Source organism: Podarcis bocagei (genome assembly GCF_964188305.1).
Source record: "Podarcis bocagei genome assembly, chromosome: 1".
NCBI classification, from domain to species: Eukaryota; Metazoa; Chordata; class Lepidosauria; order Squamata; family Lacertidae; genus Podarcis; species Podarcis bocagei.
Genome location: NC_138125.1, coordinates 76101283 through 76120964, shown reverse-complemented (window position 1 = coordinate 76120964; position 19682 = coordinate 76101283). Strand labels below are relative to the sequence as shown.

At 44.8% G+C, this 19682-nt stretch overlaps 1 protein-coding gene across 2 annotated transcripts in view; it reads left to right on the top strand.

Annotated features, from left to right (window-relative positions):
- Positions 1–17373, top strand: part of SLC67A1 (solute carrier family 67 member 1) — a 108834-nt gene extending 91461 nt beyond the window's left edge. For both annotated transcript variants that reach the window (XM_081205342.1, XM_081205341.1), the window contains 3 exons: positions 6875–6976; positions 12715–12835; positions 17086–17373. In XM_081205342.1, the coding sequence (XP_081061468.1) occupies positions 6875–6976; positions 12715–12835; positions 17086–17273 (411 nt within the window). In that variant the 3' untranslated portion in view covers positions 17274–17373. The remainder of the gene's footprint in view (positions 1–6874; positions 6977–12714; positions 12836–17085) is intronic.
- The last annotated feature ends 2309 nt before the right edge of the window (positions 17374–19682 follow it).

Genomic DNA, 19682 nt, shown 5'->3' with positions numbered 1-19682 from the left:
GAAGAAGGGGGATCTTTTCTGGACTGTTTAAACCTGCAGAAGTGAGTTTAAAGTAAAGTAACTTTCCATCGTCCTGATCCTGGAGCGGGGTGTCAGGACTGACGTTTGAAGCTCATTGACCAGAGACAAACGCTTTTGACAGATAGCTAAAAGAAGAGAAACATAGTGATTCCATTGTTTCCTTTCGCACCTTAAAGGAACAAATATTGACAAAATATCTGAAAAAAGGAAACTCTGTTGCTACACTTGTCTTTAAAAGAAAGATTAAATAGAAGTTTTCCCCCTAGAGGGAGACTGTGAAACTGTAACCAACTCCTGGGAGCTGGCAGCTGTTACAGATTACAATCGTGGGAATAGACATCTGACCTTCAGGACAATGTACTCAGAAGCTCTATTGTGTGCTTTCTATAAAACAAATGCCCTACTGGAACAGCTACATGAGAAGGCGAATTTGATGGCTGATTCGATTAGAAATTTTGAACAGACAGTGGGAAATTTTGAACAGACAGTGGGAAAATATGTGGAGCCCACCCAGGAATTAAATCAGGAGTGTGCCTTGACAGAAGAGGCCCAACAGGAATATGAACTTTTGGATTTGACAAATGAACTTGGAAAAAGCCAGATTTGGAAAGAAAAAGTTTGGTTTGGTCTGGAAATGGGGGGTTGGATAGACCCCCCTATGCAGGGATGTTTGGACTTTTCAAGTCTGGCAATGGGCCGTGAGATGTTTGGGATTGTGGGGGCTCTCAATTTTGGAGGGATTTTGAAACATGTCTTTAAATACCACATGGAATTTAGTGTCGATTATGGAAAAGGGGCTGATCTGTCGAGAAGGGTAAAAAATATTGCTAAGCTGGAGTTCCCACGAGTGAAACGAGCAGGAGACAAGGGAAAATACAGTTACAAATATGAAGAAGAGCTGCAGAAGGGACATGGAAGAGACTTAAGGGCCTCGGATATTAGGATACCAAGTTAATGCGCCAGATTGATGGGATAATGAGGACTGACAAAACCCGGGATCAGGAGGAAGGGACGCTGGATGAAGATTGGATTTGTTTTTATCTCCTTTTTTTACTACTAGGACTGTTTTACAAAATTGATGAATGTTAGAAAAATGCTGGAATGAAATTACTTGGCTTTAGTAAAAATGTTTAAAGAATTATGCAAGAATATTATGGTTATGAGAAGTTGGTAAAAATAAGATTTAAGTTTCAAGGTTTTTTATAGTAAGATAAGATTAAAATAGTTTAAGGTAATGTAATGACAGAATATTATGAAATATGGAAAGGATTTGCTGTGACAATTAACAACCAGGATACAAGGAAGGGGAGGAGGAGGAGGTCAAGGAATGAGGGTAATGATATTTGTGGAGTTGAGAATAATGGATTTGTTTTTAAATGTTTTTAAAGGTTTGTGGTGTATTTTTGTCTTTTTTCCCCTCTTATTTTGAATTTGTATATGTATGGTTGAAAGTGGCTTTTTTTTTTCTTTTTCTACTTTGTTTTTCTTTTGTAACTTTAATAAAAAAAAATTTTTTTCAATAAATATCATTTTTTTAAAAAAAAGAAGTACAGTCTTCTCTCCTGCGTTGAGCTTGAGGGAAACCCACTGAGTTGGTGGTTCTTGTGTCAGTTATAAAATTGCCTCCCCATTCTTAGAACAGTTTTCTACTGTAAAACAACAACACTAAGGTCCTTTCCCCCTATATTAAGGTCTAAATAAAAGTTTGATCAAGTAAATATGCATGATGGTTTCACAAACTGGACAGGCAAGCCATCAGAAGCATAGAGGAAGAGGCATTCAGCATTCAGTTCAAACGATGCATGCATGATATTTAAGTAGGGAAGGCAGGAGGAAACAAGTCACCCTAGAGAGCCACATTACCTGAACCCACTCCTCTGTCAACGCATCAGAATGCAGCCTTTATTTTTTTATTTTCTGCGGGGTTAATTCTTACCAGTTACATTTCTATACTACTTTTCCAGAACATTAATCCCCAAAGTGTAATGAACAAGAAGGGGCCATATAAAACAGGAAATCGAAAGATTACTAACAGAAAACTCCCAACATCATCTCTCAACAGGAAATAGCTAAAGCTCACTAGCAGAAAATCTCAACAGTTGAGTCCCCAAGGAGCCTTTTGGGTTGTATGAGCAGAAGGCAAGCTCTCACAATGAATCTTCCCCTTCTTTTCCTTTCCCCTGCAGCCCCATGTACCCCTGCCCCCTAAAAGTCTCTCCAGAGAGTCTGGGGACCCTACCAAACATTGCGGGCTTTGTCATATGAGACTGCAGTGGGTGGAAGGAATTACCCAAAACAGGGTAGAGGAATCTTGCATCAGTAGAGCATAAATTTCTTCTATCTGAGTTTGGTTAATTCCTCCTGTGTCCCCCTGTGGCCTCATATGATACAGCCCACCATGTTTGGTAGGTCCCCCAGATCCTGGCTTGGACTTGACCCTTGGGGTCCCTTCCAACTCTATATTTCTATGATCCTCCGGAGAGACTTTTCAAAGGGTAAAGGGGGACTGGAGAGGAAAGGAATGATCCATTGGGTGAGCTTGCCTTCCATAGAAACATCCAAAGCTGCCTTATTACTGAATCAGACCATTGGTCCATCTAAACTTGCTGGCAGCAGCTCTCCAGGGTTTCAGACAGGAGATGTTTGCAGTCCAGTAACACTGGGGATTTCACCTTGTAGCTTCTGGATGTAAAGCAGATGTTGTACCATTGAGCTATGGCTCAGGGGGGAAGAAGAAGAAGAAGAAGAAGAAGAAGAAGAAGAAGAAGAAGAAGAAGAAGAAGAAGAAGAAGAAGAAGAAGAAGAAGAAGAAGAAGATACCCCAGCCACTCTTGGCAGCTTCCAACAAAATATTAAAAATACATTAAAACATCAGTCATTAAAAACTTCTCTAAACAGGGCTGCCTTCACATGTCTTCTAAAAGTCCGATAGTTGTTTATTTCCTTGACACCGAGAAGGCCCTCTGCCTGGTTCCCTGTAACTTGACTTCTCACAGTGAGGGAACCACCAGAAGGCCCTCGGCGCTGGACCTCACTGTCTGGGTAGAATGATGGGGTGGAGACGCTCCTTCAGGTATACTGGGCTGAGGCCATTTAGGGCTTTAAAGGTCAGCACCAACGCTTTGAATTGTGCTCAGAAACGTACTGAATTTAACCCAAATATAGGTTCACTGAAGTCCGAAAAGACTCCACTGTTGTCTTCCTCGTACAGATCATAGAGGAAAGTCTGGGTAACACAGAATATCTAATCCTCTGTCTGTGAAATATACCATTGCTGAGTCAGTGACACCGAGCTCATAAAACACTTGGAGCCTGGCGTAACCTCCACCCCTTCATGCAATACCTGGTGGATGAGCAGATATGATTCATGTGACTTGTTCATTCATTCCAGTGGGAGCTAGCCTTCACAGCAGCACTTTGAGGTCTCACCTTCTGGTGTGGAAATGTGCAAAATTCTAGTGACGGTTCACTTTTAAGGAGGTGTTTGATAGCATGAAGCTGTGATGCTGCTCATCCACCCTCCATGGAAAGGAGCCGCAAATTACTTGTAATGTTGTGCTAATGATGGCTTGAAGCCTGAGGTTGCATGAGAACATGCAGAGCCTGATTCTGAACGGCCATTATTCTGTATCACCCTATATAATGCCATAGAATTAAAGCTGAAATGACCAAAGGCCAAAGCTTGGGTGTTAACATGGCAATTATTCTGCAGTCCTCTGTAACACTCTCACCTCTTTCCCTTCCTTTTCCCAGCTACTGTCAAGCCATGTGAATAAGAACCTGTAATCTGTTTGAGAGTTCAACACCCAGTTCCCTTTGAGCTGTTGTGAAAATGGGAGTTTGCTCAATCCTTTTGATTAATGAGTTCCTTTTCACACGTGAAGGCTAGACAGGAGGGCGAGGAAGTTCACCATTTGTCTTCCTGAAGAGGAGACTGTGACTGTTCGTGGTCGATGGTAGACTGTGTTGCTACCTAATTTTGGCCAGGATTCTATGGCTTTAACAGAGGTGTACCAAGCAGAATTCAATGGATCAAGTATATTGCTGGTATGAGATACACCGATGGGGAACTGAATTTTATGTGTTCAGTTTGGGTGTATTTATGATTTATTTTACAGTTTTGTAAACCGCTTTTAGGACCATGTGGTAGCAAAGTAAACTATAAGCTTATTAGGACGTTTACATGTCTTCACCTGATGAATCTCTTGCCTGTCGGGCAATTGTTAAAGGCACAAGGACCCTGCCCAAATAAAAGGTTCTTGGAATTTTCCCACTTTCCTCTTACCATGAGCATTGCTACAGTCATAAAGGCAGGCATGTGTGGTACTGACACTTAAGCACTGACACATTAATAGGTCATTCTTCCCCCACCCCCGTTATAATGTGTCACACATATGCATCATAGCTGTGATGCAATTAAGTGAAATGCAGCAATGGAAACCTTGATTCTCCTCTGGAATAAGTTAGGTCACATAGGGTTGCCGTATTTTAAGGAGCACAAAGGAGGACATATTTGTCGACATCTACTTTTAACTATGGATCGCTATGACGACTCTCATTTTACATACCCATGTATGCACTCTGGACATGTGTATACTCTGGACCCTGCCATAAGCCCCCCTGCCACAGCTAAGTCTCATCAGGAGCTTCAGTTCTGATCTGAGATCAGAACTAGCAAAAAAAGGACAGCCCTTCATCATCTGTGCTCTCATATCTGCTTCACAGCCTCTTCTCCCCTATCACACTGCCTGAAGCTGATCCACCCATAACCACAGCCACCCTGACTGGGCAATGATTAGGAAATGATGTCCATGGCCCAGTGCTCCATTTTCCTTATTTGCTAGCCATTTGTCCAGACCAGAGCCCCATGGCTGTTTCCCACATCAACTGTTTCTTTTTTTGTGTGTGTTTTTTGGACTTGGAGATAATATCTTTGCTGGACAAAGAATGTTGTTTGAAGTCTTCCTGTTTCTGCAATTGTATTGAGCAGATTACCTCTGTGCAGGAAAATTTTCAGTGCATGACATGACCATTTGGTCCACTTTCCTCCTCTTCCTTGCATAGGGGCACAGCCTCAGGCAGTTTGAATTGCCCTTGGGGTTAGTCCTTTCCTGCTCAGTCGTTCAGCTGTACATGAGCTCTTATTACTGATACTTCTGCACCCTCCTTTTCAGTGCAGTATCTTGTTATGACTGGTGAAGGAGAGGAATTGATTTGCTACAGCTGTGCAGCTTGTCTGTAATTATGATAAAACTGTAACACTGTTACAGAACATCACTGGGCATTTCTTTTGTTGTTGTTCCTGTTCTTCCTTTTGTTTACCAAAGGAAGGGGGAGAAGAAAGAATGCACAGCCCACTGACAATTTAGGTACACATATATGCATAAAGGTAACCACAGGTGGAAGCTAGAAAGAAGAGAAATACAGTGGACCCCCGGGTTACGTTACCTTCAGGTAACGTAATCTTTGGGTTGTGGAAGTGGGTTTGCCGCTCGTGCATGTACAGAAGCGCTCCTCCGGTTACGAAATTTTCAGGATACGGCCAGGCCTCCAGAACGGATCCCATTCGTAACCGGAGGTACCACTGTACTGATAACAGTTTCTGAACAAACTGAACAAAAACAATATATAATTTGAAAAGAAAAGAACAGTGAGGTTTTGTCTTTTAGGTTAAGCCTTGATAAGAACAGAGTTAAGTATCCATCTAAAGCATGCAGAGAAAAGCTCCCTCAGAACTCCGCAGCCAATCAGCGCACATGTTACCTCAGTGAAGATCATGCCAATCTAAATGGTTGCTTAGCAACACCATCACCACTCCCTTGGGTAGTTGACTGACACTGGAACTAAAATTAACCCTTTCTGTTACAAATTGAATGATCCCTGCTGTTACACTTTCAACAACAAAGAATTATTCAATATCGAGGCATTGACGTATGTGGCTAGGCCTGCTGTGGTTTGCTACAGTTTTGCTGTAGTTTTGCTGTGGTGGTGGTTGCTTTAAAAGAGGATAATTGGATAAGCCTGGATGTTTTGTAGTAGATGAGTGCACAACCTGCAAGGATTTATTTTTCATTTCAAAACTAATGAAATTTGACAAAAATATGAATACTCATGGAATGATGCGGGCAGACAAGATGGGAGCTGTGTCTCCCACCAGTCACAAATGAACTTACCAAAGAGTTCCGGGGACCTGCGACACTCATGTGACTCAGGTCCATGTACCAACTGCAATAAAGCTCAAGTGGCCACACAAACCAGAAAGTTTCCCATGGCCCCGGCTATAAGGCTTGATTAACAAGAACTTCTCCCCTCTGAATTGGCATAGTGTCAATGTGGAACTGAGTTTATTAGAAAGTATGTCTAGGGAACTTGGGAGCCATCCCTTAGGGCAGGGTGGGGGAAATATAATTAAACCCCAAACCCTATAATTACTCATACAGTGAAATGGCACACCTAGAGGAAGAACCTCCCAGGAGATCTGTGCATTTAAGAACTATTTTCAGGATCAGGTTGCACCGTCTCATTTCCTCTTTTCCTACGCTTGCAAGCTTGCTCTTCCTTCAAAGTGATCCCAGGTGGTCTCTATCCAGGCTGTGTTCAGGGCCATACACATTGATCTGCAGCGTAGAGTTGTTTCATGTGCCTATAGACATGCACATGAACTTAAGAAAATCAAGCCTGCTTGCTCAAGCCAATGACCCAGCTAGTCCAGCCGTCTGTTCTGACAGATGACACTCACAGATACAACACAGAGTTTCTGGGCCTTCTTAGTGTACAGAAACAAACATTCACTCTGGGCTAGAAGCATCTGAGAATTTAACGTTGTCTATGTCTCTGCCCTCTCTTTCCCTAGGTCGTCCAGGGCCTAGTAATTGGGAGATTGACAAGTCGTTATTCCGAGTGGACTCTGCTCATGTTGTGCGCCCTTGTCTTCTGCGGAGTGGGTGTTGGTATGGTAAGGTACCAGACATGCATACATTGCCTGATTAGGCTGTGCTTTTGAATACTCTACACTAGATGCTATGCAAGTGAACATATGAAAAGTATTGTGTTTGACATAATCTGGGAGTTTTGTCTGTTGTGTTATATTAGTGGTGGTCCATTCACACTTTTTTCAATTTCCCCCCATGTGTGTTTGTGTTATGACCAAAAGCTCTACCAGGCTTCCATATCAACAGTCTGCTTCCTATCATGGTCCAACTAGGACAAACCAGGGGGGGGATGATTTAAGCCATTACTTCCTCCTGGAATTTTTAAAATGTTTGCAAGTTAAAGGATGCTTGGAATGGAGTTTCCCAAATCTTTCCAGAATGTCCTGGGTTCAGAGAAAATATAAAAAGCCAACTTTTTTAAAAAAAAAAGTATAATCAAACTTCTGCTGTTTGCGTTACATTGTCCAGAAGGACAAAAAAAACATCTAACCACACTATTTTAATTCAATATCGTTGATCCTCCAAACCATCATTTGGAAGATGGGAATGTACTGCAGACTCAAGAGTTCCCCTTTCAGATTCCCCCTTCATTTCCATGCTTTCTTTGGTTCCATGACTTCAGGTAGGCAGTAGATGTTAACCCTTGCTTACCTGATTTAGCTATTGCAGCAATCTATTTCAGTGTTTCCCAACCAGTGTTCCGCGGCACACGAGTGTGCCGTGAGACATCGGCTGGTGTGCCGCGAGATGCCTGGAGGGAGGCGGGCGAGTCGGGCGGCGAGAGGCGGGGCGGCGGCGGCGAGGAGAGGCCGCGCCTCCTGCTGCTGCCTGGCGCTCCTCCTCGCAGCCGGCAGCGCTGCCTGGGCGCCTCCGCGCGACTCTGCCTCGCTGGGTTTGGTCTCCCAGCAGAGACGGGTCACACGCGCCCCTCCCTCCCTCCCTCAGCCTGCGCAGAGGGAGAGCCAGAGAGAGGCATCGCTCCTGCGCGGCGGGAGAGGGAGCAGCCGGAGCGATGCCCCAAACGAAGGCATGGGACCGGAGGGGAAATCCTCTCCGAGGAGGATTGAGCGCAGCTGAGAGAAGCCTTTCGAGGAGCTGCCGTGTCCCCTGGAAACCCCCGTCCCAGCTCTGCCTGCCTGCCTGCCCAAAGCTTGGAGGTTCCCCGGCAAGGGGGAGGGGAAAAACTTTCACTTTTGTGCGTCCCTCCCGGCGTGACGCTGCGCGCTGACGTCACGGGGCGGGGCTTAAATGGTGGTGTGCCGCGAGATTTTTTTTCAGTAAACAGGTGTGCCGTTGCCCAAAAACGTTTGGGAAACACTGATCTATTTGGATGCTGCACAACTTGGAAACAGAGTTGGGCTGCAAAAGAGGATGGGGCTCCTGCGCTTTTAACAGTTGCCATGCAAGTGATACCTGCTGAAATGCCACCTTCTAACGCAACTTTTAAAGGGGCAAGACCTCTCTCTTCTTTTTCAACTGGTCATGCTAATCACAGCATGTTACCTCTATGGTGGAGTGCCCAAACCGAGCCCAAACCGGTTTCTGCCAGCAGCACCTAGGATCTCTGTTATCAACTTGGTTCAGAGATTACAATCATTGTTTCCACAAGGCTCTCCTCAGTGCCGCAGAGGCCTTAAAGGGCCCAGAAATGCCTTCCCATGACAACTATTGATAGGAAACTACAGCTGCGGCGCTGTTTGCAAGGGAAAAAAGCTTTATAATCAAGGACCTGCCAAGAAAATGTCCCATCTCTGGGGGCGGCTTATGTGCTGGGAGGAAAAAGCGATCTTGACGCAACTTGGCCAGAGCTTCAGGAATATCCCTGTCTGAACTAAGTGTGCAGTTTATATATCTGCTGACATAAAAACAATTTTATGAGCTCTGCAGCTCTTTTAGGAGGAGGACATTTAACAAAGATCTCCAGTTACAACCCCAACCCAAACTAATCACTTCCTTTCAGTGGCCTCCAAAATATGTAGAGCTGAAATTAAAAGAGAGGCCAGCTGCACTGTAAAGAATCCCAGCAAAGGTTTAGGGTAGCAGATGAAGGAAAAAATAATGGGAAATAGAGAGCAGTAATGAACAGGGTACTCCAAATCAGCCAGAGTTCAGCCTCATTGCCTTCCAAACCAGCCCAGATCCAATGGCTTCCTTAGGAAGAAACTATGGTTTGGGGAAGGACTCATTATAGCTCAGTCACATAGTTCATGGAGAATGTCTGAGGTTCAACGCCTGGAATCTCCAGTAAAAAGAATGAGTTGCAGATAATAGGAAAGACTTCTGACTGAGACCCCGGAGAGACCCTGCCAGTCAGAGTAGACAGTGCTGGCCTAGATGGACAAATATTTGACCAAATATATGAACAGCCCAATGAAAATTCTAAATTTCACCATCAGGAATTGCTTTTTCTTATTAATACTTTTTATTAAGCTTTCCAAAATATTTCAGCAATAGTCAATAAAGCAGCAATAAAAACCAATAAAAAGAGCTAAAGAACCATTTAAAAGATTTGAGTTTTAATCTTGCACCTAAATCTCATTAATGAATGTCCCCCTCAGATCTCTTTAGGGAGTCAGTATAAGTTTTGATATGAAATCCAAGCCTCAAGTGTCATACTTAAACTTCGCGGGCTGCTTATCTCTTTAAAGTATTTGTAGTCAGAATCAATTTCTCCTGAGCAAAGTTTTCGCTGCCATGTCAAGATGTTAAAGGAGTGGGGGTGGGGAGCCACCATGCGCTGTTCAGATATGATACACTATGCATGCCTTTTGTCCTCAGGTGCCACACAGAAATCTTGTTTGAAGCAGTTTGGGACTTGTTGCAATTTCCCCCAAGATCTCAAGGTGCTGTGAGGGCAATTGCAATGAAGAAGGCAGCAAGCAGTTTTGTTTTGCTTACAAAATAATTCCTATTGATTTACAAAGTCTTCTGGCCACAGGCAAATGGTAGATGCAGCAGCAGATCAGGTCAGGTGGGCAGGTGAAGCTTGAACCCTGAGCTTTGAGAGCCACCATTTGAGGGTCCTCCCCAGCCTTTGGCACCACATCTTTTACCTTTGCCCTTTTCTCAGTTAATCATGGCTATGGTTCTGAATTGTTGTGGCCACCCATTCATGGTCAATACCTTGTCAAAATATCTGCAGGAAGTGACAGCAATATTTGGGGGCTCCTCCCCCTCTCCCCCACTGGATATTAAAAAGTGAAAAGGCAGGTGGTGTGTTACTGTGATAGGGTGTCTAACAGTAAAAACTCCTACTAACCCACCTACACTTTGAAAGGAGATATAGATTTAAAGGGTTGTTCCCAAAGCTACTTGAAAAGCTGGGTGTTGGGAAACACACCTATATCTTTCCAGACTCCCTTAGAGATTGAAAGTTGACTACCAAACAAAGAATGTAAGAAGCCGCCTTATTATTACTTATTGGTTTGATTTATCAAATTTATATCCTGCCCTTTCTCCCCAAGGACCCCAGGGCAGCACACAGACGCACAATCTGAAAGAAAAGATTCTAAAAACAATTACAGTTAAAAAATATTCTAAAAGCAGTTCCACCCAATTATCTTGGAGTTGCCAGGGTCAGTACTCTTCAGCCACGAAGTGCCTGGATAAAAGTGAATGTTTTCAAAATCCTCCTGAAACTTAATAACGATGGAGACAGGCACACTTCAATAGGGAGGCCATTCTACAACCAGGGTGCCACCTCTGAAAAGGCCCTGCTGGGCAGTCCCTAGCAAACACACCACCAATAAGGTAGGTCAATTGGCTACCAAACCATACATTTAAAGCACATGTACAGGATACTCACGCCTGAAAGATCCTGGGAACTGTAGTTTACTCTTCACAAGAGTTATAATCCCCAGCATCTTATTTATTCTTTAGGGGATTGCTTTAAATGTATGGTCAGGCAATTTGTCCTTCTAGCCCAGGCTTCCTCAACCTCAGCCCTCCAGATGTTTTGAGACTACAATTCCCATCATCCCTGACCACTGGTCCTACTAGCTAGGGATCATGGGAGTTGTAGGCCAAAAATATCTGGAGGGCCAAGGTTGAGGAAGCCTGTTCTACTCCAGTGATGGATCTCCTGAACAGAGCAGCTCCCCAGTGTCTCAGGAATAAGAGGTCTATCCAGTCGCCTTCAACCCAGTTCTAATAACCAGCGGTTGGACCTGAGACCTTTGGAAGGCAAAGTATACAGAGTGATGGTCCCTGCAGTTCTGGAGGTGGGTTATGAGTGCATTCCCAAATTCAGAGTCTCTGCCTAAGCATGTCTTCAGTGCTTTTGTTTTGGTGATAAAGATCTGGAAGGATCTTTGAGCAGCTGCACGATAAGAAAATAATTACATTCACTTCTTAGGCACACTGATTTGCATTTATACTTGGGAGACATTCCGGCTGACAAATGTTCAATTGATTCATTAGCAAGTGAGCAGGCCAGACAGGTCACACACACACACACCAGTTCTGCACTCTGTAATGCGCTGCTGCTCGTTTGTTTTGACAAGCACGGTTTGGCTTTAATTATCTGTGCTAATACATTGCTGGTAAATATTGTGCAGGCAGTCTTGGGTTAGTAATGAGCACTTGAATGAGACCACATTACAGCTCTCTCCGCTGTTTAAATTGCCCCTGCAAAGGCTGAGCTAGATGTGACACATGGCTGGCATATTTCTTCCCCACAACATTGTTTAAAAACCAATTGAAGCCTTGGGAACCCGCTTTTGGAGGGTGGTTTTTTTGTGTGCTTTTGCATGTGTATACCATTGGGGGAAACTGCACTGCAACTGCACATCACATCATGGAAGAATCTTAAAAACAGCTGTAGCTCTTGAGGTGGTTCACTGGATGAAACCTTTAGCAGCCACTAAGTGGTGATTGAGAAGGGAGAGAATTTCATGCCAGTATCTTTAAGCACTGGGAGGTGACGGAGGAGCTGGCAGGTGGGTGTTGCAGGATCCTATTGCTTTGCAAAGATACCACTGCTGAGTAGATGGTCATTCCGGCTGACATCTGCAGCCTGCACCCATGAGAGAGACTACCCAGTGTGAAGCCGGCCACTTGTTCTGTGCTCACACATGCACACCACTTTCCCACAGCCCTCCAATACTTAAAGATACGGACGGAAGTTCCTCTTTCCTTTCAAATTGCATTGCAGTGTCTGCTGAAGGTTTCTCTGTAGGAAATCACCATATGATCCACCACAGCTTAAGATGGGAGATAAAAGAAGTTCTTTGCTGGCTCATTAAGTGAACTTGTGACAAATCCTTTTTTTAAAGTCAGGTGGCCTCTCTCCTTTCTGAAATCCAAATGCCTTCAGATGTTTGGTTGTGACACTGGCACTAATCAGAACACATAGGTTCCTTTTATTAACACCTAACAATAAGCTACCTTACAAAAAATGGCTACTAAACTACAGAATCAAGTCAGTAGCTGCCTGTTTCAGATCTAAGGAACCTAGTGGCTGTCTTTTATTTAATAAGGTTCCATCCTTCAATCAATTGACTTTCAGCTCTTTAAAAAACAAAAACCTGTCACTTTTTGTCAGCCAAACATGACTGGTGTAGAGCAGAGCTGCTCCTCTGTATTGGCACATTTTGGCTCTGTGGGCCTTGTCACACTCGTGTCTTGCAATGTTTTTTTCTTTATCCAAGTCTTCCTGGATACTGATACTGATACACACACACACACACACACACCCTGCTACCTTTGTTGTATTCTAAAGCTGGCATTCTAACAGGCTTTCCTGCTTTGTCCCATCTCCCAGGCCCTGATGACCAACATTTTCCATTATTGCCTCATTGTGCCCCCCATGATATTCTCCTTCGGTACTATAGCCGTCATTTCGGACATCATCCTGACCAAGTCCGTCCCTGCTTCTGACACTGGTAAGACCGGCTCCTCTGCCGGATGGATTTCCTTCTCCCTCTTTCTTGATGAAACCAGCTGGATGCAGTGCTTGATTCCGGTTCACTTCTCTGAAAACGCTATGCACTGCCAAATGTGTGTCTTGTGCTCTGCCAGAGAGCCCAGCAGGAAGAATGCCCAGTTCCAAAGTCTCTGCACATCTCACATGTATTATTATTTTTAAACAAAGGGTAGCCTTCAGTGGGATTTGCTTATTTGCCAAGCCGGCGAAGACTAGTTAGGATCAGTAGGGCTGGAAGCTGCAAGGGTGCCTGCAAGGAAGCCAGTGACCGATATTGACTTAATGAGCCGGTTGCCGAAGAAAGAGACAGAATCTTGCAGGGCTTCCTGGGATTAATGTCCTTGGGAAAGACCTGTGCAGTGTCCCTCTGCTTGGAGGTAGGACCTAGGTGTCATGTGGCCTCCTATCGCACCAGCACCTTGGGACCACCTCTTGGCTTGCAGCCTAGCAACACTCATGCATAGGTGCAATGTTTGTGAACTGGTGCCTCCACAACGGGGCTATGTGTGTGTCCACCACTGCAGTACGCCTGATTCCAGCAACCCCACTTAGAGAGGCATCCATGCTCATGCACTGTCACTCTGCAAGAATGGAGCCTGGTGGTGGCGCCCATGCACTCTCAAGGCTCTTGCTTGAGGGCCACCACAAGTGATGAATGGGAGTCCTCGTAATTCTTCACTCTTCTGAAGAATTCCATGATGGCGATATGCAAGCTGTACCCTGGTGCTTCACAGTGTCTCCTCGGAACAATCACTTTACCTAAGCAGAAGACAAGCCATAGTGTTGTTGTTTTTCCAGAGAGTTGAAGGTGGTTTCAAAATGGGATTACTGCTTATGGTCTGCCAATCACCTAACTTTCAGCTCTGGGGGAAAAAGGTTTTCCAGGTTTTTATACAGACTTCTGGGATAGCTCAGTTGGTAAAACGTGAGACTCTTAATCTCAGGGTTGTGCGTTCGAGCCCCACATTGAGCAAAAGATTCCTGCATTGCAGGCAGTTGTGCCAGATGACTCTCATGGTCGCTTCCAACTCTACAGTGCTATGATTCTATGAAAATCCTGTCAGACCTGTTTGATCCTGGATTATAGCAGGATCAAAGGAATATGTATGTGCAATGGCAAGCAAAGGCCCTCTCAAGTCACTTACAGCCTGTGTTCAGACTTGGATTGGGAAGAGCCAAGTTCAATTTCTCACTTAGTCATAAACTTCGCTGGACGGTGTTGGGCCAGTCATCTCCCTCAGCTCATCCTAACCTCACAGGATTGTAGTAAGGATACAACGGCATTGTATCCAATGTGGAATGTCTCCAGCCTTATGCCACGTGCACTCTGCATATGCCAGGATATTCCCATGATTATTCTGAAAACACTTCCTGTGAATCATGTTTAGTTTATTATTTCTTTGTTTACTATTGCATTTATAGCCCACCTATAAATGGGCAGTGTGGCATGGGGGTTCTGCCCCCCTCACCACCTTATCCTCACAACAATCCTGTTGGGCTGAGATGCAGTGACTGGTCAAAGGTCGCCTAGTGAGCTTTGTGGCTGAGTCGGGATTTGAACCCGCCACACCAGCTCTTTGTGTCCTTAAAACATGACTAAAGTGCCGTTTGTGGTTGCTAGATCAGCATGAGCTGTGGATATTATCAACCCTGGAAGCAACCCTACGCTTCTGAAATGAAGAAGCTGAGAGGGAAGGTTTAAAGGCAGCAGCTGGCACGGGTTCAGGCATCTTCTCAAAAGAGCTGTTATAAGGGAAATGGAGCCTGCTCTGCTTGCTTCCTGAGCCCAGAGGGGTAGCCTCAGTCACATATGAATGCTCCCTCAGTGGCCTAATCCCAAACCTGATTTGCATAGATTATTAGGTCACAGTTCAGAAGAATTTGCCAGTGTCTGCTTGGGAGCAGCAAAATACTGGTAATATAGCCTAGGAGTAAAATGTATGGGGAACAGTGTACTGGGACTCAGAGAATATGAGAGAGAGAAGAGGGGGGGAGTGGGGGAGGGAGCTGCATATAAGGGGGGGGTGGTTTTGTATTTCCATTCAAGTAGATGTGTGTACTAGAATAATAGGAGCACGTAGTAGATCAGGGCTGGGTTACCAGCAGAGACATGTCTAGAATCTGTGTTATATTTAACAAGGGATGTTTTGGGTCTGTACTGAAGCGTGTAGCAATCATGAGCTTAAGATATGATATGAGCTTGCATATCCCAGTCGGAAAACCATATGTTTTCAGCTGAGGAAAATAAGTTGCTAGTGCTGTGAGGTGCGGAGGGGCTGGGCTTCAAAGAGGGACATTAGGGACAGCATGTATCACTGGAGAAAATTTCGCAAAGTCTTTCGACTGCTCTTATTAAAGCCGTTTCTGGCAATTAATGCAGTGTGGGTGACTCCCAAAGCAGCACAGCTATTAAAAGTGCTTCAACACCCATTTCTGGCTGCACGTTACCTGACCCACCCATCGATTCATTTAAAGACACCTCCCTGCTTTACAATCATGCATTGCCAGTTGAAATGTTTTCATTTGTGGCTTTTAAATAATTTTTTGTTTTTTTAAAAAAAAAACCTCGATCTTTTTGACAGTTTCTTCACCAGTTGCAATTATTTCATTCATGGCTTTTCTTGTCAAACAAACTGAGGTTTTCCGGTGAGGAGAATTGCTAGACACCTTAAGGAACATAAATCAAGGTCCTTTTTCAGGAGGAGCATGCATGCCTTGGATGGACAGTGTGGGGAAAAAGATAGAATTTCTGCACCTTTGGTTGCCATGCAAACTGCAGCTGCTGAAATCCCTTCTTCTACACAGCCAGCCAAGGTGCAACAGCCTTGCCCTTTTTTATCACCTGGCCACCCCTGTGCCAATCACCACGCAGTGTGCTCCAGTCAGGTGAAGCTCAATGCTTGCTCGAACGGCCTCTTCTCCAGCCATCCACTCGTCAGATTCTGTCGGCGTGTCAGCCATCTATAGAGTCAACTCTTCTCGAGTTGCTGTTTCTCCTGCCCTACCCTTTCTGCTCTCTGCTGCAGTGCCAGCTGCCTCCATCAGTCTACAGTCTTCTGGGTTTCTCTTTGGGCCGGATGCCACTCTGCCCTTCCCTTCAGCATCCAGAACAAGCTGTTTGGGTGTTAGGGGATAGGTCGGCAAAGTTCCAAGCTAAGGTCACTTGTTAGCACCCACGGTTAGGGTGACCAGGTCCAAAAAGAGGGCAGGGCTCCTTTAGTAGCTGTGTAGAAAAGGGAATTTCAGCCGGTGTAGCTCATCATGCAATTCTGTGCAACAGAATTAAACATATGCTTACATTTCCTTTTGATACTGGTGGCCTGCTTTTGCGTATCATGCTAAACCAAACTGTGGCTTAGCGCGATCTGCTGGGAAGGTGATAGTGGCTACTTTGCTCCTCATTTTATTGCTGCACCATGCTGACCTAAGCATTGGTTTGACTTAGTGCCTTGTCCCAATTTGGTGGTGTTGCACTCTCCAGATTAACCGCAAGTTGTAAACCAAGAACAGACTTTGGTTGCAGCTCATGGTTAGCCCGGAGAAAACTAAACCACAAGCCATAGTTCAGATGACATGTTTAGCCAAACCATGGCTTAGCTCAGCAGAGTCTGCCAATGAAACCTGCAGGGAGGAGCAAAATGGTCCCAATCTCCTTGGGAACTGGCACACTCACACATTTGTGCTAAGCCATGGTCAAAGGCACTGACTTGCCCCCCACATTGAAGGGGTGTGGTGTCACATGACATATGTATGACATCATATGCATGACATCAGCGGGCAGTAGGGGATGGGGGCCTCCTCAATATTGGAAGGGCTCAGCCTCCTACCCAAAAATATTGAGGGAGCTAAAGCCCCTTCTGCCCCCTATAGTTGGCACCCCTGGCCATGGTTTAGCTTCGTGTGACATGCAAACTGGGCCAGTGGGATTTACTAGTGCTTCATCACACCCATCCCTTGTAATGCTGGTGAGGTACCAAGTTCCATGCTTGGAAATGGACTTCTCTTTGTTCCTTATTTCAATTGTAGAGTTGTGTGAATTGTGTAAAATCAGATTTATGGTCTGCCACATTACTGTGTTTAGGACTGGCATATGAAATCCCCGATTGCAGAAATGCTAAAGACACATTGGTCTAATATGCTGGTGTTGGAGTAGATACTGACATTAATTTTGATCTGCAGAATTAATTTTCTTTACGTTTTCTTCCCTAGGTGCCATGCTGGGAATTAGTTCCTCAGTTCAACCATTGACAAGGACAATAGGCCCAACTATAGGAGGATTTTTATACAGACGATTTGGGGTCTCATCCTTTGGTTATTTACAGCTGCTAGTTAATATACCTCTGTTTTTCTACATCTTGAGGAAGAGGATCCCTCACAATGAAGGGAAAGTACAGTAATTAAGTCTTCAGATGGTGTGCTGATGAGAAGATGTGCTATAACTCTATTTTAGGACTTTTAATTGCCCTATCTGACAGGAAATAAACTAATTTAAACCAGCTCCCTTAATGCACTGCAGTGTACTGTAGATATGGTTGGGTAACTGTTGATGTTGGAACTGTTATCAAAGCCTAAAAGCTCTATCAAAGCATTCCGCACCTTTGATTGCAATCACACTGGGGATCTCTGAAGGCTCTGCAGATGGAATGTTTTTTCTTTAGATAGCAACATGTATTTCTGCCAGAGCCTCAACAGAATTTCTATTGTAAAAAAGAGGCCTAGTTTGGAATACACGGTGGGGGAAACAGAAAAAAGAAAACCAACAATTTCAAGTTACACGTGTCATGTCGATTTTGTCTCTAAGAATAGGATCCATGAAACCACATCTCATCCCAGCCAGAAGCTCACTGCCAAATCCTAGAATTGTAGAGTTGGAAGGGACCCCCAAGAATTATCAGGTCCAGCCCCCTGTAATGTAGGAATCTCAACATCCAATTTGAAATTAAGCCAAACCCTACCTAGCTTTGCAACTGTGCTAGCAGTTTTATTGTTGCACCCCTGTAGCTAAATAAGCCAGCCACTCTCGGACTAATCCCCACCCATTGTAATATGAAGAGAATACTGAGCTACTTTATGAGATTGTCTTTAAGGATTAAAAAATTGTGCATTCATGGCACTTTGAACACTCACATGATCTATATAAATGCTAGGTTCTATTAGTCGCCTTGATTCTGCCCTGTGGCATTGTCACTCCTTACCAGACTGCGTGGCTATATCATTTGGAACAAGTAGACAGGAGGAGTGTCAGAGATGGAAGAGTCTGCTTCTGAGCAGAGACCTATTCCAGTTGGCAGTCACCCCCTTCTGAGCCTACAGATCTGACAAGCAGACAGCAATACTTGAAAAGCTATATCCTCTCAAACAGAGCATGACTTCCCTCAAGTCAGCAGAGGTGTCATGCAACTGCCTCAGTTAACCTCACACTTACCAAACTGGCAAGCTACACAGCTGTAAAGTGGTTAAACTGCTCTGCATAGCCGAAAGTGCTTTCAAAGCCATGTTTTGGGCTCAGCCTATGTGTGCAGGCGTTGGGCTTATAGTCCAAAACATCAAGAGGGCACCGGGTTGGGGAAGGCAGGTTTCAAACTTCTGGTAAGTAAGTGTTCGAAGATCTTTGCATACCGTAACTTCAGCTTTTAGCATGACACTAAGGCAGTGAGTGTCAGTGTAGTTTCGTGGTGAGCTGAAACAGTGGGACATGTTCCACAAGGTACAAAAAGTGTGGCTTTTGGCATGGCTAAATAAACATGTAGTACTCCTTCAACACCTGCTCCCCACAGCCCTGATCTGTTGCTGTTCTGATGTCTTAAGTTTCAAATTCTTCCTCAGCAACAGTGCTGGTGTCATGCAGGAGACTGGTCTGAAACACATTGCGGCAGCCAACCAGGGCTGCTATGAGCAGCGGCGGGGGTGGGGAGGGGAGTCACCTTTTAAGAAGGTATCGGGGCCCCACTGAAAATGCTCAGTGAGCATTCTGCTCTATCCTAGTGGTTAGCAAATCACACAGGAAAATAGCCTCTGCCCTCCAAGCTCAAGGTGCCCCTCCATTGCTGTGCTCTGCCCTTGTCTATGCTCTTGGTGTAGAACTTGATGGGTGGCTCAAAAGGGAACTTGCTCAGATGGAGCTGAGAAAGCGAGTTCTCCATAGCAGTGAAGAGGTACCGCCTTCCACCACAGTACAGTGGTACCTCGGGTTAAGTACTTAACCTGAAACTGTTCTTAACTTGAAGCACCACTTTAGCTAATGGGGCTTCCCACTGCTGCCACGCCGCCGGAGCACGATTTCTGTACTCATCCTGAAGCAAAGTTCTTAACCTGAAGTGCTATTTCTGGGTTAGCGGAGTCTGTAACCTGAAGCGTATGTAACCCAAGGTACCACTGTATGTTGCTTCGCTGAGCTATGCCACCAGAAGATCTTGAACTGCAGCCACCTTAAGGCACCACACTGGTTCTCTGCAGGCTAGTGTGAACCGGGTAGGCTGACGGGTTTTTCTTGCAGTAAAGCCTTGGTCTGGATAACCTTTTGATTTCTTTTTATGATCCTGAGAAAGCATTCAGTGAACTGACCGCTGGTCTGACTCAGTTGGGCTGCTGCGCTTTTAAGACAGGCCAATGGGGCTACTCTACATGCATTTCTATCCTATCCCCGGCAAAGCTGAGCCCCCACTCTTTATATCTGCAGACTCCTAAAGACACATTTGCAATTCTGCTAATACAAGGGCTTTCCTTGGTAGTACCCCACTGTCAGGTTGCAAGCAGAGAACCGCATTTCCACATCTGCTGATAAATAAAACACTTCACCTCAGATA